The sequence below is a fragment of the Electrophorus electricus genome, chromosome 6, assembly GCF_041902795.1.
Source record: "Electrophorus electricus isolate QZ-2024a chromosome 6, ASM4190279v1, whole genome shotgun sequence".
NCBI lineage: Eukaryota > Metazoa > Chordata > Actinopteri > Gymnotiformes > Gymnotidae > Electrophorus > Electrophorus electricus.
In genome coordinates, this window is record NC_137502.1 from 6,761,208 (window position 1) to 6,787,739 (window position 26,532).

General features: G+C 40.8%; 1 protein-coding gene across 2 annotated transcripts in view; it reads left to right on the plus strand.

Annotated features, from left to right (window-relative positions):
• si:ch211-1e14.1 (UPF0606 protein KIAA1549) overlaps nt 1–26,532 on the plus strand; it is a 52,443-nt gene that overhangs the window by 16,810 nt on the left and 9,101 nt on the right. For both annotated transcript variants that reach the window (XM_026999508.3, XM_026999509.3), the window contains 10 exons: nt 12,291–14,423; nt 14,635–14,723; nt 15,377–15,545; nt 15,716–15,846; nt 17,600–17,789; nt 17,912–17,971; nt 18,102–18,271; nt 19,747–19,924; nt 20,497–20,681; nt 25,881–26,089. In XM_026999508.3, coding sequence (XP_026855309.2) covers nt 12,291–14,423; nt 14,635–14,723; nt 15,377–15,545; nt 15,716–15,846; nt 17,600–17,789; nt 17,912–17,971; nt 18,102–18,271; nt 19,747–19,924; nt 20,497–20,681; nt 25,881–26,089 — 3,514 coding nt within the window. The remainder of the gene's footprint in view (nt 1–12,290; nt 14,424–14,634; nt 14,724–15,376; nt 15,546–15,715; nt 15,847–17,599; nt 17,790–17,911; nt 17,972–18,101; nt 18,272–19,746; nt 19,925–20,496; nt 20,682–25,880; nt 26,090–26,532) is intronic.

Below are 26,532 nucleotides of genomic sequence, written 5' to 3' on the forward strand. Positions count from 1 at the left end.
AGGATCCTATGCAGTATTGAAAAGACTACAAAAAAATTGAATTTTGAAATGGAAAACATATAGGCACGCTGTAATAATTAGGATTTCTAAGTTGGTTGTATGTGGGGAGAGGCTTCCTCCAATTAGAGCATACATGGATGACATAACAGTGCTGACAATACTCCGCCATGTACCCGGTAGTAGCTAGAGAAGTTAGAAGATTAATCTTAGGTGGTCAAAGAAGAAGGTTTAACACATTAAGACGTGTTAATATTTATTGACAACCTATTTTTCACCACGGAAACAAGATGAAAACTAAATAACAATCACATTTGACAATAATGTGAAAAGACAAAAAAGCACAAATTATTGATAACAAATGCACAAATTATTTTACATCCATTTGCCTATCTATGATCGGCACATATTAACTTTTCAAACTAGCTGTTGAGGCACACAGTGTGGCATGTTCTCTTAAGACTTATCGAGGCAGTGTAGCCCATAATCATTATCTTATGTCTGGCTCACACTTCAGGATAATCGGCCCGACTTTGAGGCCAATTTGCTCCTTCTGACCATCTTAAATGGATTTCAAACCCACTTTAAATGATAATCTTCCCAGATTATCTTGTGATGTGAGGTGTCTGTAATCCAATCTTTACTTTCTTGATCTACTCCCAGTCCATTTGGTGCCACTGTGATAGTTTTTATGGATATTATGGCTGTATGGTTATTATGGATATTACATGTTCAATATTTACAGCTCAGTTTCCTGTAGTGTGGGGTGGGTGTTGCTTCACTGGTGTGAAATGTAATGTTGATATCATGCCTGAACCAGTCAACCAGTGGAGCTAAGGTGAAGAGAACTTGTCAGTGTGTGTCCCAGGTTTGGAAATGAACCTTTTGGTCCACCTGCCACTGTTGCTGTTGGATTCCAATATCTATCAGCCACACAGGTTTTTTTTTTTTTTACCAGCCACTTTGTACTTTCGTCTTGACTTCAGATAATTTAGGTGCTTAATGAACGCTGGCATGCTTCTGATTTATGTATGTGCTCCCTGTGCTTAAGTATCTTTTTCTCTTCTAATCTACAGAATAACAATGATAAAATGATAAAACATGAAACTATATACCAGTATGTAGCCATTGTTACCTTATGCTAATTACAAGTAGCTAACTAGCAAGCTAGTCACAGTGAAAACTATTTTCTGAGAGTTCCAACAAATGGTCTAGCCTGCGCGATCGCCTGACCTGAGCCCAACTGAGCAGTTACGGCATGTGGAAGAGATGTCCATTCGAACCCAAGATCCTGCACCTACAAATACCACACAGCTGTACAAATCAGCAATGATTTTTATTATGTTATTGCTCAGATAATTGCTGTATTTTTATTTTTACTGGGGTTACATTTACATTCTATATATTTGGTTAATGGAGGCTTTGTGCAGTTTTTCTGAAGCTTTATGCAGTCTGTCTAAGCTTTCTTACTTGTACATATATAGTGAAATTGCTCTACCCCTGGTTCAGTTGCATTTTTTTTAAATAGTGGTAATAAGCAAATGTACATGGTATTATAACCGTAAATTTTCATACCATGATGTACTGTGAAACTGCAACCCTGGAGGCTAGGTGTTTAATAAGGCTGCATCGCCATGGGAGGCCAATGTGAATATGTCATGTTAGGGAGTATTTGGTGGTGTAGTTGGTAAAATCCTTATGAAACTGGCAGCACTGAGTATGTGTTAACAGTGCCAGTGGGGGTGGCTCTTAGTTGCTGGGAGGCCTGTATATACGTTTATGTTTCTGGAGTGTCTACCAACCCACAAAATGTGAAATGAATCAACCCAGTCAGTTAATTGTGAGCTGCCTACTCCAGAAAACATAGGATTAAACATGACATTCAGATTTGACTCCCCTTTCTATGTTAGGACAGGAGTCAGTGGACAGAGCAGTCCACATTATCATTTAAAGGAACAGGCACTCAAACTGGCCCTTCTGAACAGGGCTGTTTTGACAGGGCGAGAATGGTGCTGTGGTGCTTGATCCTGGCATTGTCATAGACAATTTACTAAGTGCCCAGGGGAACTGTGTTATCTTGTGTAAAGAGGATATAATGGGTCCCATTTCATTCAGTGCATGCTGATGTATAGTGCATAAAGGCCATAAGGAACTGGTGGCAGTGAGCATGCATTGATGATGCCAGTGGGGTTAGGTACAGCCTTAGTCACTAGGAAGGCCAATTTCAATATACGTTTAGTGTTTAGAGATTCGTTAAGTGATAGGTCTGGTTTAAAAGTGAGCATGAAGGGGGGTTGGGTTTCGGATGCCAGACCTCACTGTTGAGACGCTCAGAGGTGCCTACTTGAAGACCTCTGTGACAAACATAGGAGGTAATGAGTTCTTAGAGGTGCTAGGTTTATTACGAATGAAGTAAGGGGACCGGGCCCTGTGTGAGACCTTAATGGTTTGGTGTAGGATATTTGACTTCTTATCCTGTGTATGTATCCTGCAAGGCCATCGCTGTGAATTGGAACACTGGAGGGGGGACCAAATCTACTGGGGGTTGGAGAGACATTAAAACCTCAAAATTTGAAAACTATTTCATAGCATTCTAAAAAATTTGAAAATTCACTAACGCATGGGCTGAACATATTTATTTATTTTTAATTATTGAGCAATATTAATGAGCAATAATATATTGTAATTTTAGAGATAAGGATTAGAGAGATTAGAAATAGTACAACCATTATTATATAAACAGAAATCTATGCATTGTTATATGAAAACAAGCCCAGATATTGTGACCAAGGTTTAGGAAATTGTTGTTTTTATTTACTTACAAGTTGTTGTTTGTTGTTTTTATTTACTTGCAAGGTTCTGTTCTGTTCTCAGATTTTCTCCACCTATGTTTTCATATCCAACCCTCTCTCCTCCTCTCCTCTGGTGCTATATTCTATTCTCCTTTCCAGTCATCTCTTTTCATCTCCTCTGTTCTCTCCTTACCTCTGCTGTCTTCTAATCTCCTCCCCAAGTCATTCCTCCTGCTTTCCAATCATCTCTTCTTTTCATCTCTAGATTTCTCTTTTCTGCTCTCCAATCATCTTTTCTCTGCTCAGTATTTTGATGGGATGTGCCCCACCACACACACACACACACAGACAGACACACACACACACACACACACACACACACACACACACACACACACATATATACATATATATATATATATATATATATATATATATATATATATATATATATATATATATATATATATTGATTACGGCCTTGGTATCCTGTGATACATTACCTAAGCTTCAAGGTGAAAAATAAGTCACATGCAACAGCAAACCAGTCAAAAAAATTTCCAATTTTAGTAACTTTAGTAATTTTGTGAATCTACTCATTTTGTCAGCTCTCCACAAGCTTTATTACCAGCTTTACATCTCCTTCAGCGATCCCAACAATTCGGGCTGAAACTGAAAATTGTACGTGATCAGTTTCTTTTAGTTGATTTGTTGTGAGATTTCTGATTTTCTCGCCATTTTTTTAGATTAGATGCAAGTGTTTTTAACAGGGTGGAGGTTAGGTGAATTGGAACATTTTATATTCTGTATTATTCTGATAATGGCTTATATGTGAATACTGTAGGTGTGTAGTACTTTTTTATAGGGTATTTTTAGGCTAATATCATGCTAGTCATTTTGTAGTTAAATACTGTTCTTGAAGTATCATTCCATGCACATTGCAACATGCATACTATGACATGCTATCACTCTGTTCCCTGATGTTCACCACGTGATATTGGGACATGTAGGGATGTCTAGGCTTGGCTCCTCAGGGAGACAACCTGTCATGCAATACCCATGGTGCATGACACAGTTTTGTTTCTGAAACAGGTGGCAGAGCAAGTAATTCCCATACTGTTCTCCTGAGTCATTGTATGGTCCCTGCTTTCTGTCTGTCTCTTAGCAGTCTTAACTGTCATTGCACAAGGTCAGCTCTGGTTCATTCAAGCCAAGGTGATCCAGTCTGAATTATTGAATATATCCATTAAACCAGCCTGTGTCTCCTAGGACTTGAACTGAAACTGTTTAGCCTTAGTCTTAATAATGACTGCTACATGAGTATTCCGCATCTAATTTACTGCGTACAGTAATCATAGTTAAGGTAATTTCGGTTTACCACTTATTTTGAATTGAACTGGAAACATGTATTAACTGTTCAAAGATGAAGCAATTTCAGGTTTGTGGCTTTATGGTATATACCAGTAATGCAGACCTTCTGGTTTAGCCTAAGTATCTAACTATTAGTTTTAGTTAATCATGTCACATATAGCTCAGCATTCATTTTTGAAGTTGTTATGCACACGTGCCGTGTGATATAGAAGGCACCAGAGTATGTGAATGAGATGGAGTGGAGTAAATACTGTGCTCTCACTTTTAATTAATGTACTGCAATAGAAGACCAACACTACTTTTAAATTGAGTGGCTTGGAATTATTACAGATCTGTAGGCAGGATGCATTTGCATAGCCAAGGGATGATTATTATGGGCAAATCTAAAATCATGAGCCATAACACAGTCTGTGGTTTTGCAGCTAGGAGTAAATTAAACAAACCAGAGTACATGACAAAAACCAAATAAGAGAAAACAAGAAATACAACAAAACACAGATGCATGTAGGGTAAACACAAGGAATAAGTTGCCATAGGAAACACAGAAGTTAATTACATGTAATGCATTACACCACGATAGCACAGAATGTTACAACAATGACCATAAAAACCAGACAAGAGCACACAAGTATTAAGATGCAGTCACACTTTGCAGTTCATTTGTAGTTCATTTGCAGTCATTTGCAGTTTGTCATTCTGTGAAATAGGCAGGGCCAGAGGATTAGCGACACAAACGGGCATCCATGTGTGAAGTTAGCAGCTTTGCAGTGAGCTACCACCTTAGCCTTGGCTAGCTATATTGCAGTGAGGAGGAGCCATAGCAGCTGATAAGGGTTGGGGCTCAGTAACAACATGACATCAGGAGTAGGTATACCTCAACAGAAAGAGAAAATAGATTGTTAGGCATGACCAAGTACAAAGATATGTAAAGTAGGGAACTATACTGTGCAAAGACTCTGGCCAATCTAGCTATGGCAGCATAACTAAAAGGATAAAGCTAGAAGGAAACACAAGCATGAGGGTTCCCAGGAACATTTATCACTCCACCACTCTCAGTCAACAAACTTGAGTGACAAAAAACAGGTGAAGTGACAGCATCGTAATATCCTTACCATAACTCTCAATGCCCATGGACCCCCAGCTCTACACCTTTACCTAAGATGGGAAGTATTTAATAAAATACAGACAGGTTCACAGCCTAGACTATGTCTGAGTGTGGAACATTGAACGAAGGGTTATTCCATAGTGTGGGAGCTTTACAGGAAAAGGATCTGCCCCCTGCGGTAGATTTTGTTGTTACTAGTTATGAGCCTGCACCTATTGACCTAGTAGATGTAATGGGTCATAATGCTCTAGGAGTTCACTAAGGTACTGTGGGGCAAGACCTATCAGTGCTTTGTATGTCAGTATTTTATAGTCAATATTAATTTAGAAGTTAGATTTCTAAAATTAGAAATATTTTAAACTCAATACAAAATTTTACTGGAAGCCAATGTAATGTAGCTAAGATAGGAGTAATCAAACGTAGTTCTAGTAAGAACTCTGGCTGCTGCGTTTTGAACTAGCTGGAGCTTCTTTAAGCAATTAGTGGTACAGCCAGATAGTAAGGCATTATAGTAGTCCTGTCTGGAAATGATCGATGCATGGAAGAGCTTTTCTGCATCATGTGAAGATCTTTGCAATGTTCCTTGGGTGGATAAAGGATGTCCTAGAAACATTATTTACATGAGCTTCAAATGAGAGACCGTAATCCATAATTACACCAAGATCTTTAACTGTTAAAGAGAGTGTGATTTGCAAGACCATGAAGATTTATTGTGTAATTAGAGAGTGGAGTCCTAGCTCTCTGTGGGCCTAATGGAAACGCTTCTGTTTTGTCAGGATTAAGTGAGAGAAAGTTTCTCAACATCCAGTGTCTGATGTCCTTTACATATTCCTCAGTAATATTAAGATGATATTAGTCCTTTGGTTTGGCTGAAACATATAACTGAATATCTTCAGCGTTGCTGTAGAAACTAGCAGTGTTTACATACACTGCCTGGCCAAAGAAAAGGTCACCACCTGGATTTAACTAAGCAAATAGGTAAGAGCCTCCCATTGGATAATTACTGCATTGCTGAAACTACTAAAAGCGGGTTAATAACTGTCCAACACATTATTAAAAAGTGGAAGGACAGTGGGGAAACATCTTCGAGGAAGGAATGTGGTCGGAAAAAAATATTGAATGATCATGATCAGCGATCACTTAAACGTGGTGAAATCAAATTGTAGAAAAACAACAGTAGAACTCAGGGATATGTTTCATATTGAAAGTGAAAGCATTTCCACACGCAAAATGCGAAGTGAACTCAAGGGATTGGGACTAAACAGCTGTTTAGCATTTAGCTAGCATGAACTGTTAAGGCATCAACAGAATACACAGAATTCACAAGTAGTTTTATGTCTAACTATTCCACATGTGCAGGTAGTGTATAAAGGTAAATGTAAATTATTACACAAAAAAAATACATTCGCTTGACAACGGAGAAAGGAGTCAGAAAATGAGCAGGGAACTGGAGTGGGAACGGAAAGAACAGCCTGTTTACACCTGGCATTAGTATGAATTTTTCATGACTGGATCAAATTTGGATTTTACTCCCAAGATGCATTGTGATCAGATCTCTCAAACCACATTTGTAGGTGGTCACAGGGGGATCTTGACCACATTAAATACAAGTGTAAACGAAAATCATCTTCTGTATCTGTATACAATTGTGCAAACAGAAATGCATCTGCTGGGTAACTGCAGAAATTACAGCAGCTGCCAAACAAAGCTTATTGCAAGGTGCAAGGTGTAAACAGACTGGGAGAACCAGCGAATGCAAATGCAGAACAAGAAGTAGTAGTAAGACAGAGTAAAACAGAGAAGGGAAAGCAACAGAACAGGGAAAAGGATTAAGCTTTTTAACAAAAAAAGGACTGGCAAGATAAAGTGGTTGCTGTGTGCCCCCCTTGATTCAAGTTCAAGTTCAAGTTCAAGTTTGGTTTATTTGTCACATACATAGTCATACACAGTATAACTCGCAGTGAAATGGTGGAGAGTGCTCTGTCCAAACTGAGGAAAGGAAACAGGGGTGCATAGAGAAAAATGTATATATGCAAGATAAATATATATACTCTATGAGCCCCAGTACATCAGTCAGTCTACAAACACCCCTGGCCTATATTGTTGGCAGTGTAGAAGCAGGTCAACCTTTTGTGTGAGTCAAATAGCATCTACTCTTAACAAAGACTGGGATATGTGCATACTCTATTAGGCAGATCTCCTTTTTGCAAACAAGATCTACAGCTAGGTAGCTCCATTGTGTACTAGTTAAGTTAACTTACTTGCATAGTTAGCAGTATGTATATTAGACCACTCATTTGCCCTTGCCCAGCCGCTACCCCATTTTCCAACGTGAGAACATTTTTATTTGAATACACATACAAAGAATGTGCACATCTCTGCACATCCCTAGTGAGTATACAGCCAAATTAGGGGCAACATTTGAAAGCAAAGAAAGGGAGGGATAATCAAAATATGAGTCAAGGGCAGAAGCAAAAAACGAAACTGAAAAATAAAACCACAGTAGTGCCATTGGAACTGTGATGCTAAAGGCAGGAAATGCACTGATCTATAATAAAGAACCATATAAATATTCTATATTATAGGTAAAACCAAAAACTATGACATTTTCTCTTTTACAGGGAATTGTCAACATACATGAAAATCTCAGTCTATTTTTATACCTAAAAATTGGGTGGCTGAGTGTCATGCTAAAGAAGCTTTTGCACTAGGAGGGCTGAGCTTTGAGAATTGTTGCGGTCCTGTCCAGAAGTCAGGCACTAATCAGTATGCTAAACTGTGTCCTGCTGATTATCGTACCCTCTGGCCAATGACAGGATAAGTGGCATTTGGCCTGGTTAGCTACGCATGTTAGAATTCACCCATGTGTGATTAACCCACTGTTCTCAACATTAAATCTAATTAATGACAAGTCACTCTGAGGCCACAAATGGGAGCCTCTATGGTCACTAGTAGATGCTAGATAGTCTAAATGACAGGAGCCACCTAATACAAAACATCTTTACGTTGGCTTATGTTTATGTAAGGGTGTTCGAGTTTTTGAGGCATTTCAGTGAATCTCACTATAGCAAGGGTAGTGAGAAGCTAATCATCATGACAGTTCCTCTGCACTTGTCTCTAGAGCTTTGGATGAAAATCAAGTCTCTGTAAAGGAGAGGGCCTTATTAACTATTGTATCTTCAGTTCTCTCTCTCGCTCTCGCTTTCTCTTTTATTTATATATATATATATATATATATATATATATATATATATATATATATATATATATATATATATATATATATGTATGTATGTATGTATGTATCTTTTGATCTTCACTGTAAAAGTAAGTCAGTCTTACTTAGCTGCCTGTTTCAGAGGCTTTAAACACAAAGCCCACCAGTGAAAATGTATTTTTGCACATGTACATGTAGTTTTATCAGTGACCTGATTAAGGTGGCACAGGATTTTAGTTTTTGCTATAATTCTGTGTTGGAGGAGGAAAACTCTGCTTTCGGAAAGTAGGAGGAAAGCCAAGGGCTCTATCTTATTTAGGGAAACACCGTTGTTCTGATGCAAAGCCTGTCTACACAGGACTGGTGTTTACTTATATCTTTTGCACACTGCTTTACTCATTTTCCATTGATTTCTTGTTTTTTCATAGTATGTGCAAGTCTAAATATAGCTATATAATATAGTTTGGTGTCCTGGAAAATTGCTGAATGCAAATCACGGGAGAGCAGTTGCTTCAAAAGGCTGAGGGATGTCTGCTGCTCCTGCCACACAGAGCCATCTGTCTGACTGCTGGTTGGAATCTTGAATTGTGTTCAATGGTCTCTGGCCGAATGTCATTCTACACTGGTTAAGAATGGTAGGGATAATTATAGATTGCAAGCAATGGGAGTTTATGATGATTCTTTGAGTCATGTCTGTTGGTTATGTTTCAGTGAGTTAGGATATATATTTAAGCTATTGTAAAGGCCTGGCTTTTCAGACAGACACCGGTCCCAAACAATATTATTCAGTCAAAATTCACATTAAGCTTTTGTTTGGAAAGCCAGTCTTTAAATGTCACAAATTAGATTAATCCAAAGTTCATTTCAATTCATTCATATATTTATAAAGCAAATTTAAAAACAACAGTTGACCAATGTGCTGTACAGTCAAATTAGCCACAACTAGATCAATAAGATATCGATCAATAAGATCAATAGGCAGATCAATAAGACACAAAGACCAGTTTAAACTAACACAAAGGACAAACAACAGAGATGGACAAAAACAGCACAATAAAACAAAAGTTGTAATAAAAAAAGATGAGCTCTTATACCAAGTTAAAAGCCAAGCAATAAAAATGAGTTTTATGATGAGATTTAGAAACAGATAACGTGGGGGCCAGTCTAATATAACAGGAGCTTATTCCAAAGCTTAGGAGCCATAACTGCAAAAGTTTGCTTCAACCTTGACTTATGGACGACCAGCAAGAGATGGTCAGTTAATAGTTTATTAACTGAAGTTTATGGGGGAAACTTCCAAGGAAAATAGACCTAGACCATAGGGTATCACAGGCAGTCCTGAGGCCAAGAATTAGGATTTCAGTTATATTTTCATTAAAATTTGAAAAGGCCATCCAAGCTTTTATATCCTCAAAGCAATTCAATAATGGTTTTAGGTAATTATGTTCCTTCTGTTGCAGAGGTAAATTAATTTCATTGTCATCTGCATAACAATGAAAAGAAATACCATATTTTCTAAGGATGGCCTCTAGAGGAATCATGTATAGAGAAAATAGGATAGAACAGAATATTTTTTGGTGACAAGATTACAAGCATTAGATCTCTTATTTCACCCCCTTCTTATGACCCATCTAATCCTGCCACCTGCTCTGCTTTTTTTAATCAGTTTGGGCCTGTCTCATTTTCTTTTTAAAAAAGATATAGGTCATGAATTTATCAGTTTGTCCCATAGATGTGTCCCCATTGCCTCTTTAAAGAGCTTTTGAGTCAACTGGGCCGGTTATCCAAGGTATTATAAACAGCAGTCTTGCCTCGGGTATTGTACCAACAAATTTCAAACATGCAGTGGCACAATAACTAATTAAAAATCCAGTCTAGATGCCTTAGTTCCTTCTAGTTATAGATCAGTTTCTAAACTCCCATTTCTTTCAAAAATTTTAGAAAAAATCATACTGTAACTGCAGTCATTTTTAGATACATGTAGTATTTTAGACAAACCATTCCACAGCACTGAATTTGCACTTTTAAAAGTTGATCTGTTCTTAGTTACTGACTCTGGGGACTCTCATTTTAATGCTTTTGGCTTACAACTTCTTTTGACGCAGTAGACCGTAGCCTTCCTCATCTCTCACTTGGAGCACTCTCTGAGAATTAAAAAATATTGCTCTGGAGTGGTTCAGATCCTATTTGACTAACAGACGTTTTTCTGTCAGCCAATTCCAGGGTTCTGTTCTCAGGATCTAAAGTCCATGACATGGATATAAATAGTGTTGACTGAGTGGTCACTTTGTTGTAGGAATTTACAACCCATCCGTCCTTCACAGAGCTGTGCTGTCATGTAATGCCAGGATTCCTACTGAGGTGCCAAGCACTACCCTCACTTCCCCAAAGGAGAGCCATTCTGTCATTAAGAAGCTTCTCACCTTTCCTCTCCATCCTCCTTAGAAAGGGCCATTTCATTACTGCACAGCTGCTACTGAATATACTGCCAGTCTTTATACACCAGCCTCTCTTCGCATCCTAAAGCCTGTGTTATTGGATAATTTATAACACTGTTTTTGCACATAACCGAGCAAACTCATGGTGCACTTAGGAACCCCACTTGAAAGCTCTGTGTTAATTATTGAAAAGAGGTTTTGTGGAAGTAGTGTCTCCAGACAACTTCTGCTTGTTAGAGACTGTACCTTGTGTAATCATCACAGTTACCAGTGAAGAGGAAGAAATGAAATAGAAACAATTCCTGAAAGCGCGCTGCTGTCATACACATCAAATGAAGCTGCCTTTTTCTGTTTATCTATATTGGAAATAAAAATGTTAGAATTGTTTAAGCTGTTTATAAATCTCATCTAAACTTTTAAAATATAGAATAGTGAAGCTTTTTACCTGAACTTTTGAATGTCTGAGTCATTTTATCTGAGGGCCATATATTCTGTCTATGTTATACTAGTTAAGGGCTGTCATTTGCTAGCAGGGCACAAAAAAATCTTAAATCTTAGACTGGCCCATAAGACAATGAGCCCCTGTGAACCCCACATTATTTTTAAATATTTGAATGAAAAACATATTAAAATATATTAAAATAAGTCAGCTTTGAGGTTTTACCACTTATCAAAAAATATTAGGTGCAAAAAAGATGAACAATCTACACTATTGGACTGTGATCTTTACTGATTTTGACATTTCACTACTTTGCTGATAAGTGGCACAATCCTGCAGTTGTTGTTTTTGTTTTTTATTGTGTATGTTTATTCATTTCACAAGAGCAGCAAAAAACCAAGATTAAAAAAAAAACAGCTCAGCTCACAAACTCAAATAATCAAACAGGCAAGTTTCCCAGGAGTCATGTGCAGTGTGAGTTTAATGAAAAGCCTTTAACGTCTAGGCCAAAAGATTTTAATTCATTAGTTTAAGATAAAATGTAACACTCACTTCTCTCCAGTCTTAATATTTCAAAGTGGAACATCCTCCAAAATCCAAAATATAAATGTTACCAAATTAGGTTTTTTTAATTTTAACCAAATGTATTTTGTTTGCTTGTAGGTGATGTTTGTTACATGCTGTCAAATATTGTATTATTTAAAGATGTTACAGTTTCAGTCAGTACTGACCATTAATCTAGTTGAGCTATTTGAGCTGTCTTATGATTAGTCACACCAGTGATGTTCTTAATCTTACATAGCCTACACTGTGAAAGGATATCATATGCATGATCTGTGGAAGTAAATATTTTTGTTTTTGCTAGTGTTAAAAAGAGGTCTGTCTTGCAGATCAGGACTTTGAATGTTCTGTGTCTTTTTGTCTCCTTCAGACTGGCCTTTGCTGGCTTCCAACATGTCACAGCAGTCTCTGGGGAAAGTGCCACATTACACAGATTCACCCTCTGCCTTACATACTTCTTCCTCTAAACCCTCGGGACACTCAAGGCCTATCACTGACCCACCCAAAGACTCGGAGAATTACTATAGTCGTACTGTGTTTGGATTAGCAATCCGTGACCCAGAGCCACTCTCTGTCCTAGCATCCACTTCCTCAGAGTGGGCTAAAGGAAAGGGAATGGGCTTTGAAGTTTCCCCAAGGCTGACACGGAATGTGAAGGCTCATCGTGTGTCCTCTGACCACGGAACTGGTTCATCAGGCATCCAGCGCTCATTAACTTCACCCAAATTTTCAATGCCAGCTTTAAACATCTCTTCTCGATTACTTTCAGCTGGATTGGACTCTCCTGAAGAATCACCTTTTCCTTCCCCTGAATTACACACTGCCTCTGGAGACCGAGTAGAACCTTCTAGAAGAATCAGAGACTTTGATCATATACATCCTAGTCATGACTTAAATATTCAAAATGATGCCAATTCAGATGTTCACCTATTAAATCCTAGTCATGCTCTGTTTGGAAACCATCATGTGACATATTCTACAGAGCCAACTATGGGCCCACCAGTGAACATCTTCCTAACCAGTACTATGGATGTGGATTACGGTTCTGGAGATTACTTAGAAACTCTGTCCTTCGTGGGTTCTAACTCTGTGGTCACCAGTCTTCCCTCTGACATGTATGACTTTGAGGACTCAAACTCTGTGTCCTATGACACATCTTTTCCCACAAGAGTGGTGAAGCCATTGTATTCCAGACACCTGTCTCCTAGTCCCACTAGAGCTATGTCCAGCACACATGCCACCACTTTTCCTAACCTGACCTTTGCTCTTAACCACAATACATCCACTACCCCTAATGTAAACGAAACTGCACACAATAGACAAATTGCCCTTTCCTCAAGTGTAACAACCTCTAATCTTGCTGCCTTGCCAAGGCCCCCTACCAGTATTCTCAACATTACAACCCATCTACCCATGTACACTACCATCTACTCAGGCATCCCAGTCATTCAGCCAACAGCAATGCATTCCTCACCCATTCTACCCACTGTTTCTGCCTCTTTAAATCAGAGCAGCTCAGCTAAAGAAAGTTCTGATACTGACTGGCCTGACAACATTACCATTGAGCCCACTGATGTTCTTCTGCCTGATATGAACAGCCTGGAGTACTATACCATCCAACTCTCAAAGGGCACTGAAAATCTGCCAGAGCAGAAGAGTAATCACACAAGTTCCAAGTACTTATCTCTCGTTCCTGTAAGCACTGCTCATATTACCAGCAAGGCTACCAGCACAGACAGTGTTGATCTGAGTCACATGCTAACAGAGATATACGGAGTGCCACTGACTGTAGACAACAACTCCTGGACTGAAGAATCTTCTACAGACATCTCTGTTTTTGATCCATTTAACAGTACTGTCCTGGATCTGTCAGAAGGGGGACTTCATCTAATAAACACCACGGAGCCATTTCTTGATCCATCGGTCACATTAACTCCCTCTGTTGATTTTTCTACTTCACTGTGGGATCTGGCCTCAACACCTGATTGGATTAGCACTGAATCTGTACCAAATAGCACCTCTACGTCACTATTGGTCCCATTCACTGTTGCAGAGGAACCTGGTGACGCACCATCAAATGACACAGACATCTACTGGTTTGCAAACTCCAGCTGGACAGCAACACCTTTTCCTACACCAGCACTGACCAGTCATGTATTAACACACACTCTCAGTGCCTCTACATCCCCCACTGGATCCACTTACAACGATACCTTTATCCATCCTATGACAGAGAGGGCTGACCGAGCCACCACAGGAGCACCATCAGAGAGGCCTGTTATAACTGTAGAAACTCCATCTACTTCAGTAATACATGATGAGGCCACTGTGGAATCTCCATCAGCTGTCACAAACCCCGTGACTGAGACTTCAGACAGCGCTACCCTGCCCACAACAGTTGAAGCTCAGTCAGTGACAACCCTTAAGTCCACCCCCGAGACTACTACTGTGCGGGAGTACCTTTGCAACATCACTGAGCCTGACACCTACTTAGTGCGAGTCGGTAAGATGCATGTTTCTTCATGGCTGCTTTCTTTTCAGGGAGTTTTTGTATGCTTTCAAATAGACTTTTGACAGTTTGAATAAAGGAAAGAAAGAAGTAAAGCTTGATAATGTGATAAGAAATCTACCTAGAGATTAAGGCACTTGCTGTGTTGAAAACATAAAATAGTATGTTTTATTGTATTTGTGATCTTCCCTCTTGGCTGATCCAGGTTTCCTATCCGGGTCCACAGCTAGCTATGCTAAAGCCAAGGTCAGAGAGATCCTCAAAGCTGAGTTCAATCGATCAGTCGAACTACAGGTATGTCAGAGATCATGAAAATGCATGAGTAAATTTTGGTGCATACATGGTTTAAACTAGTAGCAGGTTCTGACTACTTGTAGCACATTTTGGGTTCATAATAGATTCTAGGAACTTCAAACTGTCTTTTATGGAAAAGAACTTGATAAAGTGATAGAATTTCAGTATCACCCTAATGGGTTTTGTAGTGTGACACATTAGGTCTGATTTCTGCCTTCTGTAGGTGACCGTGTAAACTTTAAACACTGTCACTACAGCTGTGGACTGTGGCAGTGCTTTAGCTTTGTGTCGTGTTTTAGAAGTGCATCCGGAAAAACGCAGCTCTTCCTGCCCCACTTTATCTGCTGATTTTATATAAACACACCAGAAAGATGGGCGTCATTGCTAGCATGAAAGGAGTAAACACGTTTCCATATTATAAACATAGATTAGAGCACTTCTTGTACTAATTTCTTTCCAAACGATTCAAAGTAATGGCGTGGGTGGGTTTGTCTTGATGCATGACAGTGTAGCAAGTTGAAATAATTTGGTGAAATTGTGATGCATGTATGTTAATGTATGTATGTTATGTTTGACTGTATAGGAGCTATTTGCGTTGATTTTATTATTGCCTTGCTCTGTGTGTGTGTGTGTGTGTGTGTTTGTTCACATAGGTAGTGAAAGCCCCTCCAGACTTTGTGTTTCGGGCTGTATCTGGTCCTGTTGTCTACACTGCTGCATCAGTCATCAACACGCTACGCAAGGCTACACGTTCCTCTCGCTCCATACTCAGTGTGTCCCCCCTCAGAGATGTGGTGGGCCTACAGTACCATGTCCACTCTGGTAGAGCTGCACGTGTCACTCACACACACCTACCTCATCCATGCATTTCAGTGCAATTATGCCAGTGCTGTTATAGCTAGAGTAGTTATTTCATGAGGCAAAGTGATCTTAAATATGAAAGTGGAAGCTCTGTATTTAATGCACCCCTCTCTCTCTCTCTCTCTCTGCAGTGCTTCAGTTTGTCCCCAGTGACGTCAACATACACATGTGCATGTTCAGTCAGCACATTGAGAAAGGCCTCACCATGGCCTTTGCTGAGGTTCGCCGCCGCTCACAAGGGGCCATGAACTTCACCGTGCAAGTAAGCACTGCTCTCCTCTATCACACTGTGAGAATGCATGCTGGACTTCTATGTTCCTACCTCTTCTGTGACCATTTTTAAGTATGTTTAATAACTTGTCTTAAAATATATGGCCATAGAGAGTAGACAGTTAGGGTACATGTAAGATTATATGTTTGTATTCTGACCATTTTGCTGTTTATGTCTGAGCTGAGTAACCTTATCGTTAGATCTAGCCTTACTCACAGGCCAATAGGAATAACATTCCCATGGTGAGAACAGCTCACGCTTTTCACACAAACTGTTGAGTGCCTGAGACCAGTGATTCAGGCCTCATCCCCCACATTCCACCTAACTGCTTGCTTTTTCTGGCAGTTTTGTTCAACAGGCTTTTATGAAAAAAATGAAAAAGTTGAAAAAAAAAAAAAAAGAAAATTTAAGTGGTGGCTGTTTTAGATCAGGTAATATGATGGATTAAACCCCTGAAATGAATCCATTTTTCAGTCTGAAGCATCTTTTCACTCAGAAATAAAACACTTGACTGTTTTTTCCTGCCCTTGTTCTAACCTGTTGTGCGTACTGATCAGAGGGCTAAGCCATTTCAGCTGTTCCCCATGTGGTGAAATGACATCACCTCAGCTGTTTGCTCTGTCTGGATTTGGGGAAAATAACATGCACAGTTCGCCTCAGCAGTTGTCAAGGCAACAAAATTAATGAGTGAAATTTGTTGCCATAGGAGACTGGGACTGAATGTTGTTACCCAGCCCTCAATTTCACATTTTAATGTGATTTGGATGCAGCTGATGTTTTTACAAGCACACCTAAACCTGGGGTGGTTCTGCTGAATTTTAAATATAATTATGATTATAATAGAAGTTATTTTTTGGCATTAGCCAATGTGTGTGGTAGAATTATTCAGCGTGCTCCAGGTTCATCAGCACATTTTATAAATATGAGGGGAAAAATAACGAAGATTTACAGATTTCTTTGTTTATCACCTTGATCTTACACTGAAAATATGAAAGAAATATTTCAGCCTGTTACTACTAATCTCCTGTATTATATGTCGTGAGTTCAGTAAACATCACTGGAACCTTGGAATTACATTGTGTGGTCAGACAAGGCAAAAGTATCTTTTTGACAACAGACTAGTGGTGGGTTTAATGTAAATCAAATTCAAAGTGATAAAGAAAAGAACATGGGCTCTGTCAAATACCAGGACATTATAGAGACTGGCAGGCAGGACTGGGTCATGGATGGATCTAGCAGGACAAAAACTGCTTCGCTGACCACAGACTCAAGCTTGGCCACCCCAGTCCTCTGACCCAAACCCACTGAGGTCTTGTGGGGTGAGATCAAAAGGAGAGTCCCCAAACAGGAACTAAGGACTCTGGAAAGAGTTTGTCTGAAGGAATAGTGTCACATATTCCTTAATGCGTTTTCTCCAGCTCAGCATGTTTAAACTGGCAAAGAGAGCGCTGGGATGCCAATAACTGTGACATGAGTTTTTCATCATGTTTATTTCCTTTTGGAGGATTTTTCTTCCTTTGAATAATTTAACCTTCCAGCAAGGTTACATTTCTCTCATTAAAGTGTAAGATAAAGCTGATAAACAACAGACATTTTCACACCACGTTTGCTTATCTTTACCAAGAATGGCAATAATACTGGAGGGCTTTTTTTTCTCACTCATGAACTGCACACATTTTTAAAATGGTGTTTCTTTTTTTCTTTTCATGTGTAGCAAAGTAAAAGGTTCCAAACTGCATTTCAGGTGTTGAATATCACTCTAAGTCCTGTGACCAAGACACAAAGACAGTTGACTGGGCCAATAGACATCACCTTTCTGGTTTGTGAGGCTCATGGGTACATACTGGGGTCAGAGGTCAGCACCCTCCTGAGACAACTTAGCGTGGTGGAGTTCAGCTACTACATTGGCTACCCTGTTCAGCAGATAGCAGAGCGTGAGTCTTCACTGACATACATCCACGGTCCATCCATGTACTCCATCACTCCGTTTGTTCTACGGATGGGTCACTGTATCATGCCCAGCCTCTGGCTAATGATGTATTTCCTGCGTCCACAGCATTCCACTACCCTGAGCTGAACACCACCCAGCTGCTGCGATCCTCCTGGGTGAGAACAGGTGTGCCATTCTCATCATTATTTGTTTTTTTTACTTTATTCTGCTAAAGTCTTATTTCTCCTTTAGCTGTTTCATGTTGATTGTATTTCTGTGAGATGCTTAGATGTGTTTTGTGTGTGTGTGTGTTCAGTGTTACTGGGCGTGGCTGAGCAACATGTGAGTGACAGGATTTTCCAGGCCAGTATGGAGAGGAGACTAGCAGTACTGCTGGGGGAGGTGCTAAGGGAGGAGATGGGGGAGGAGCTTGGCAGAGTGCGGCGCTTCCGACGAGCCACCAGCGTTGGCAACAGCAGCGTGCAGGTAACAAAATGCTCAAGTCTGTTGCCGTGCCTTCATGCAAATATTGCTTGTTTGCTTTTTCTGTAGGGAAAAGGAAAAATTCAACTGCTGCAGTTGTTTAGCTCCTTCTGCGGGGGCCTCCGGAGCCTGTGTTTGGGATGGTGTGTGTTTCTGCAGGTGTGGGTTTGGGTTTGTGTGTGTTTCTAAGTGTGTGCATTTGGGTTTGTATGAGTATGTGTACGTGTGTGTGTGTGAGACGCTTGCTTAGTTCCTCTGTGATACATCTGTGTGGGTTAAAATGGAAACCCGCATTATGGAAATTCCCGTACGTCTCAGCGTCTCTGGCTTCTAAATGGCTCTTTGTCACGCCTCCCGCCTCAACACCCCCAGCCCAGCACCTGCCCCATTCTGCACACCATCATTCAGATACCGTCTATGATTCAGACCCACAAGTATCCATGGCAACATCTCTATTCATCCCTGGGCCACAGAGCAGCTCACTGGCTCCTGCTGTCCCCACAGGGCAGCTAGCTGATCAATTATTGAACCCTCCTCCTAGACAGCTAGAGTCATCCTCAAACCAATTGTCTGTTCATCCTGGACTGAGAGGGGCTTTTCCTGTTCTGTAGGGGGTACAAAAAATGGGACAGTCTGTTTGCACAGTGTGGAGTGATTCAAAAACTGCTTTTACATCAACCCTCCTGCACATACTGACCTTTTGGTTCCCTCCAAAACACTGCTGCTCTCGATGAGATAATGCAACCTTCACTGTTACTAACATTTCCTTTAATGAACTAATTAGCAGAATATGAATATATGATCTATTGGTAATGCATATCTAATTATAGCATGCATAAAAAATTTAATATATCTAATTATGAATGTCAATATCACAAATAATATAATTAGAAGATTTTTCATGGTATCTGTGTCCATCAGAAATAGTCATGTTTTGAATTCTTGGAGCAGTTTTCTGTCATTTCTGGATGGTGTAGATGGTCTGCACACTGCTAAATTGCCTAGTAATATAGCTGAGACCGATCTTACACTGTCAGGATGTTGCTTCTGTAAGCTACTTACTTTTTAATACAGTCTGGAAAGGGAGCTAGCAGGAGATCCGCAGGGAAAGGAGCTTGGCTAACTGGAGCCCAGTACTGAGAATTTCTTATGTAGGTCAAGTTCAGGTACTGTCTCCCTTTACCACCACAGTAACCTTGTGTGAACCAGATGCTGCACGGACAGCCCAGGTTTCTCTCCAGCCCTCATTGACCTAATATTCTTTTTGCCACCTTATTTTTTTTATGTTTATTATTGCATTTGTGTGTGGGTGTGGGTGTGGGTATGAGTTTGTGTGTGAGTGTTTGTGTGTGTGTGTGTGTGGATGTGTGTGTGTGTAAAAGGGTGTCTTTTGTGTGTTTGATTCTGTCGCAAGTGGTATTGGTATATTTGAAATAATTAACTGTGATGTGCTGTGTCGTGTGTGTTGTTTGATGCAGATGGTGCAGACTACTCGGGCGGCAGGGACCGATAAACCCCTGGAAATGATCTACTTTGTGGAAGGTTCCAGTGGCGAGAGGATGCCAGCGATCACCACTGCTGGCCTACTCAACCGGCTGAACGTGCAGCACGCGGCCATAGTGCTGGGTTACCGCATCCAGGGCGTTCTCGCTCAGCGTGAGTGTCATCCCAGGATCAACACACACGAACCCTTTAAAGGAGCCTTCCCTTTCTCAGTTGGTTTTAATCAAATGCTTCTAGCTGCTCTCCTGTCCTTGCGTTACTCAGTACAGTGGTATTTGAGAAGCGAGTACTTCAGTTATCAGCACTGTAAACAGAAAAGCGGAGGCTTTAATGAGTGCAGCATGCCGAGTGCTGGGATGCTGGCAGAATTTCAGCTGCTTCACCTACAGCAGGAGAAGGCCTCTGGTTTCATTACACTTAATGCAGTTCTTTCCTGTTCTCTACCAGCAGACCTGAGCAACTGTCTCTGCACTCTGGCTCACACACATATTCACAAGCTTTACAGTAATTCACTGTCATCCCAGGCTGCCAAGCACATGGCTCTGGCCCTGAAGTGCTATTAAATGCTAGCTTGTGCTCTTTTTGACTCATACTACATCCAGTACTTTAACACAAGTGACCATCAACGTGGAATTCAGTGTATGTATTTTGTACTGTAATTATGCAGTATGTAAGGTAAGCATGTAATTATGTTTGTGACGCTCTGTTCGCGTCTGTGTGTTTAGCTGTAGAGAAGGAGATGTCATCAGCCTCGGAGATGGAGAGCACCACCACATGGATTATAGTGGGTGTGGTGGTGCCTGTGGTGCTGGTGGTGATCATCATAACTGTGCTGTACTGGAAACTGTGCCGCACAGATAAGCTGGAGTTCCAGCCAGACGCTGTGAACGCCGCCCAGCAAAGGCAGAAAGTAAGTCAGGGTCAACTTTTCTCTCACAGCCACCACTGATCTCCTACAGACACCACTGATCTCCTACAGACACCACTGATCTACTGATCTCCCATGGCCACCACTGATCACCCACTGATCTCTCAGAGTGTCCTCTGATTTCCTATAGACACCAAGGATCTACTGATCTCCCATGGTCACCACTGATCTCCCACTGATCTCTCAGAGTGTCCTCTGATTTCCTACAGACACCAAGGATCTACTGATCTCTCATGACCACCACTGATCTCCCACTCATCTCCATCCAATCTCCCATAGCCACCACTGATCTTCCACTGAGCTTTCGCTGATCTCCCATAGTCACCACTGATCTTCCACTGAGCTTTCGCTGATCACCCATAGTCACCACTGATCTCCCACTGATCTCTTAGTCACCACTGATCTCCCACTGACTTCCCACTGGCCACCGTTGATCTGCCACTGATCTCCCACTGAGCTTGGCCATATGTCTGTGTGTGTATGTGTGTTTGTGTGTGTCTGTGTGTGTGTGTGTGTGTGTGTGTGTGTGTGTGTGTGTGTTGCTTGCTGGGTTGCACTGCTAAAGGACTGATTGAGATGTCAGCCTTGGTCCCTGTGCTTCTTTGCTCTGGACTGCTACTCTCTGTGTGGGACTGATCTCAGACACTCCCAGGCCATGTTCACAGGTGTTTCTGGATCAGTTCAGAATTATTTTCATGTCATGTCACAGAACTTCATTTGCAGTTGCAGTTTCCCTTATTAACAAACACACATAGTGTCAGATTCACACTGATACACATACAGTAACTGTAACCGTTGCCTTGGACAGACCCCTCTTTTGCTCTTAGTGTCACACGCACACACACACATTGCACACAAATACATACACACACACACACGCAGGCAGGCAGTAGTTTCCTCTTAAAGCACAGCAGTGGCGTTCCTAATCATTGTAGTCTGACTGGTCTCTTAACCACACTTAGCTAACCATTACAAACTCCAATTCAGCCCTTTCTCTACAACATAAACTTATATTTCCACATCAGCCCTATTTCTGAAACGTACACTCATACTTCTACACCTGTCCCTTCTCTGGAACATAAACTCATACTTCACACAATGTTAGAAAATTGTGTCAAATTATGTCAAAATTGGATCAATGTGGGAGCAATATTTTTATAGAGTAAAATTACAGCTTCCCTTTACTATTTCCATTTGGGTAGATACCATGTAAAAAAAAATGGTTAATTAGCTATTAAGGGTTAAAATTTACTAATGGACTAATTAAATGTATTAATAAACTTACAATAAGAACATTTAATATTTAACAGTCAATATTTAATTGGATAGGTATTGAATTAATGTGCAATATTGGCCAGCTAAATACAAAATCCAACATGTGTATTACATGAATTGTTATGGAAATAACCACCAGTTATTCAGCTCACATTTCTTATGTTGAAGATGTTTAATAATATTACTGTAACATGGAGCGATCATGAGGCAGATGCATATACTGAGAAGAGTAAGATTTATTAATGGCAAATCCATAATCATTAGTATGGTCCAGGGTCACAGAGCCAACATGGATAGATCCAGTATACATGATGAAACAGAAAGGAAAACATGAAAACCAAGAAAATAATTTGGCATGCTGAATAGAAATAAACATGGCTAGAACAACAAACACAACAAAAGTTAGAATAAACATGACAGGCTAGAACAACTACCACAGGCAGAGCAAACACAACAGTGGCATTGAAAACTCACAGAGGCTAGGAATCACAATATCACAGGCAGTGAAAACACAAGAGAGGCATGGATCACAAAGACCAGCAAACTAACAGGGAAAAACACAGGGTTTAAATACACTGGCTAATGAGGATTAACATTGCAGAGCTGATAAAAAGGAGAAGGTGAAAACCAAAACAAGGACTGGAACAAGAGTGGAGAACATGAACCAATGACATGAGACAGTGAAACCGTGGCGACGGGATGCAATGGCAGGCCAATCATGAGGGCCAATCGTGACAATTACAGTGTGATCATCCAGACTGTGCATTGTCATGACTTTTTAAGACATGCTGGACAGCTTGTTGTGACAAGAGGTTGAATTTTAGTAAACCCCTATGTAAGCTGGTGTTTGCGTGGCCGGCACATGCGTATGGTACCTGGCCGTACGCTCCATCTGAACCTTCCCCTTTGCTAGGATTCGCCTCATCAGGGTGGTCCTCACCTGGTGGTGCTGTAGAACCGGTATCAGATCTCCGGCAGATTGATGAGTAGAGCAGTCCCGTGAGTGTCAAAGCCTGCAAAGAACTGTTGCAGAACAACGGGAAGTGTGGTGTCTTCACCAGGCAGCATATTGGTGGTCTTGTAGTTGATGCCTTGATGATATTCCACATGCTATGTGGGATGTTGTTGTTGTTGTTGTTGTTGTTGTTGTTATTGAAGTGATCCTCAGATCCGCTGTTTGTATCTGCGCTTTGCATCCCCAATGCCTCTCTCGAGTTTCCCCCTTGTCTTACTGTAAGCTTGCTGTAAGATCTGAGTGCTGCATCTGGCTCCTTGAGTAATGTCCTTAACTTGCTGTTCACCCATGACTTTTGGTTAGGAAACACCTTTCTTGTCCTTTGTGTTAATATAGTTTTTGTACAAATTTTTATGTAATTTAAGGCTGAAGCATATTCCTCCGGGTTTGTTCCGTCTGCAATTCCTTGTCTGTACTGTTAAAGCGCTCTTGTAGTATTGAAGTGGCTTCCTTAGACTGCACTTGAGCTGTCCTGATAGCTGAATTTGTTCTGCAGATCCTGATCTGTAAGATGGGGTCACAGTTGGGGAAATATGACCTGATTGTCCTAGGTGTGTAGATAAGGCAGCTTTAAATGCTCTTGGGATATTTGCATACTTTTATATACTTTTTATATTTTTATATTGGGGTATCTTTCTTCTCCCCTCTGGAAATTCATAATTGGGCATGACCACTGTGAGATCTGTGTAATTTAAATCCTCTGCTACAATGATCCTGTTAGAAACTCCAGATCCAGGCAGCAGTGCTTATCAATCATGGCTCTGTGTATGTTATCCTCTGCTCTTCCCAGAGTCCTTAGACTGATGCACTATGTAAACTTAGGCTCCAGTTATTTCAACAGCAGCATCTGGAAAGTTAAGGTTCAGCCAGGTCCCTGTGATGATCGTAATACAGAGAGTTGTTTTCACTCTGATCCATCTTGTTAGCAAGAGACCTTGGTGATGGACAAGCCTGGAAGTGCTGGTCTGTATAGGTTAGCTTTTCGCCTGGTGCCTAGCCCAGCGTGCTTCCTCTGCTTCTGCTTCCTCTCCCTCTGCCTCTGTTGCCTGGCTGCTTTGCAATTTTGATGAGCTCTGGTATGGTGAGGATCACTGGTGGGATCAAAAATAGTGTTGAATGGGAAAGCTATGTGATGATCCATGATCACAGTGTAAAAAATATCTTGGACCTGACAAACTTGTTCAAATCTACTACTTTACTGATCAGAAATAAACTTATAACATCTAAAAAGGTTAGAAACAAAGAGAGAGAGAGAGAGAGAGAGAGAGAGAGAGAGAGAGAGAGAGAGAGAGAGCCTAGTCACTGCATCTGTTTGCTGCCATCTTGAAAAATGATGAAGTATGCTTATGAAGTACACTTTCAGGACACTCTAGTTCTGACCTCAGCTAACTTTCATATGTGCACAGCTGCAGACTCCCATGATTCTTCCTGATGAAGCAATTCTAAGTGTGTGTTTTTTTCTGCTGTCGCTGTGACATTGGTTTGTTGTTGTAGTGTAATTAGCGTCACAACAAAAACCGGGTATGTCTCCATCACCTTGATCTGCCTGTCCTTTCCCTTTCATCTGTGTTTCATTATTCCCACCTTTCACTCCCTAATCAGTCCAGCACTTTATTACAGAAATTCATACCCTCAGTCCAGAGGTCAATGACCCCAGTCAGGAGTAAAAAGCTAGAGGTAATAGAGAGCATTGATGAAGATGAGGGGGAAGATGAAGAGGAAGAAGAAGAGGAGAGACGGAAGAAGACAAACAAGAAGAAGAAAATATGGGTGAGAGAAGAAAGAGAGAAGGTCTAACAGGAGGCTTGTAGAATGGTACTGAGGATGTGTAGTACCTCTTGTAGACATTAGTACACCAGTAGATTACAGTAGAAAATAGAGGTGTAATGGTACACAGAAGTCATGGTTCGGTTCACACCGCAGTCTGCACATCACGTTTTAGTATGAGTTCGGTACAAAAAGAAAACACAACAAAACCTCCCATATGCATAAGGCTAGGTTTCATTTCATTGCTTTTGAACACAGAAGAAAGCAAATGATAGTTTGTTTCCCCCTAGTGTTGTATAGACCCCTTGAGGTAGTTGGTATAGCCTGTAGCATATTAAGCAGTAAAATATAAAAAGTGAACATACATTCTCACATAGGTCATATTTTTAGGAAGTGCTGATAACAAAGGACCATGGACAATAAACTACAAACTGAAAGCATCTCTTGTTCAAGTACAAAAAAAATAAAGAACATTTAATTTGATTGAGCTAAGATTAGCATTGCATCGTGTTAAAAGGTAGAAAAGCCAAAAAAGGTTAACAAGAAAAAGTTGAAAGTGGGTAGAAGAGTGGGAGGTACAGAAACATTAGAGGAGTAGAGCCATCTCCCCCGAAACTGCCGGAGATGTCTCAGAGCTGGCTGTGTGCAACATAGCTGATAAATCACTTGGAGTAAAACTGATTTTCCAGAGTGATTGTAGTTGATGAGTTATATACAGCTAGTACATGGTAGGTGGGTTGATCCCTATCGAAACATGCACATTAAACAGCATTACACACGGACACGCGTGCAAGCAGGCAGACCAGCACGTAGCTCACTTCTGCCAGCTCTGCCCTGCAGCCAGTATTCAGCCCTTAACCTTGTGTTTATGTCTACCTGCCTTTCCATGTTTCCCCTTAAATCTATTAATTCATCTCTACTATCCAAAACATTTGGTTACTTCTTTTTTCGTGTGTTCATACCACTTGTCATCTTATCTGATTCTCCTAAATTAAACAGAATGAGTCTGACAGTCATTGGTCCCTCTTGTGCCACAGTCCCCATCTCACCATGTCAGCATGGCCGTGCTCCTGTTAGTTCTGTCCTGCACCTTAACCTGCACCTGTCCGTGCTGCTCCCCCCAGCTGCAGCCCGCCAGCGTGAAGGGCTTCGACTTTGCTAAGCTGCACCTGGGCCAGCACAGCAAGGATGACCTGGTGGTGATACAGGAACCGCTGCCCCTGCCTTCAGCCTCCAAGGAGCCAGGGAGCGGTGAGACCGTTGAGGCGTCCACGCCCAAGTCCAAAAGCTCCTCCACCAAGGCTTCTCGCAGCGTCCAGCGCAAGAGGGGACGGTGAGAAAGAACCCCATGACCCAGACTCGCAACTCTTATACTGCGCATCCATTCCTTAGTCATTTGACCCTAAATTACCCTCGAAGTCATGGTTTTTGCCCTGAAGTTGCATGTATGACAGGAAAAACATACATTCCTTCGAGGGCTCTTCTAATTTGCTAATGCATTTCTCAGGTTATGATACTAAAATATTAAAATAACATGCATTCATTGATTTTAAGAGAGGAATCCAATCAATACTGAGGTTTCTGTGAATCAATATAATGCTTTTTAATGGGGTGTTTCCCTCTAGCCCTCCAATCAATAGTTCCTGCATCTTAGTAATAGCACGAGTCAGGGCACGTTATATTACCACACACAGTCTCTGTGAGAACTGTAGAATTACCATACAGAAAAGGTCTCTGTTTGAACTATAGGATTACCACACAGACACCATCTCTGTG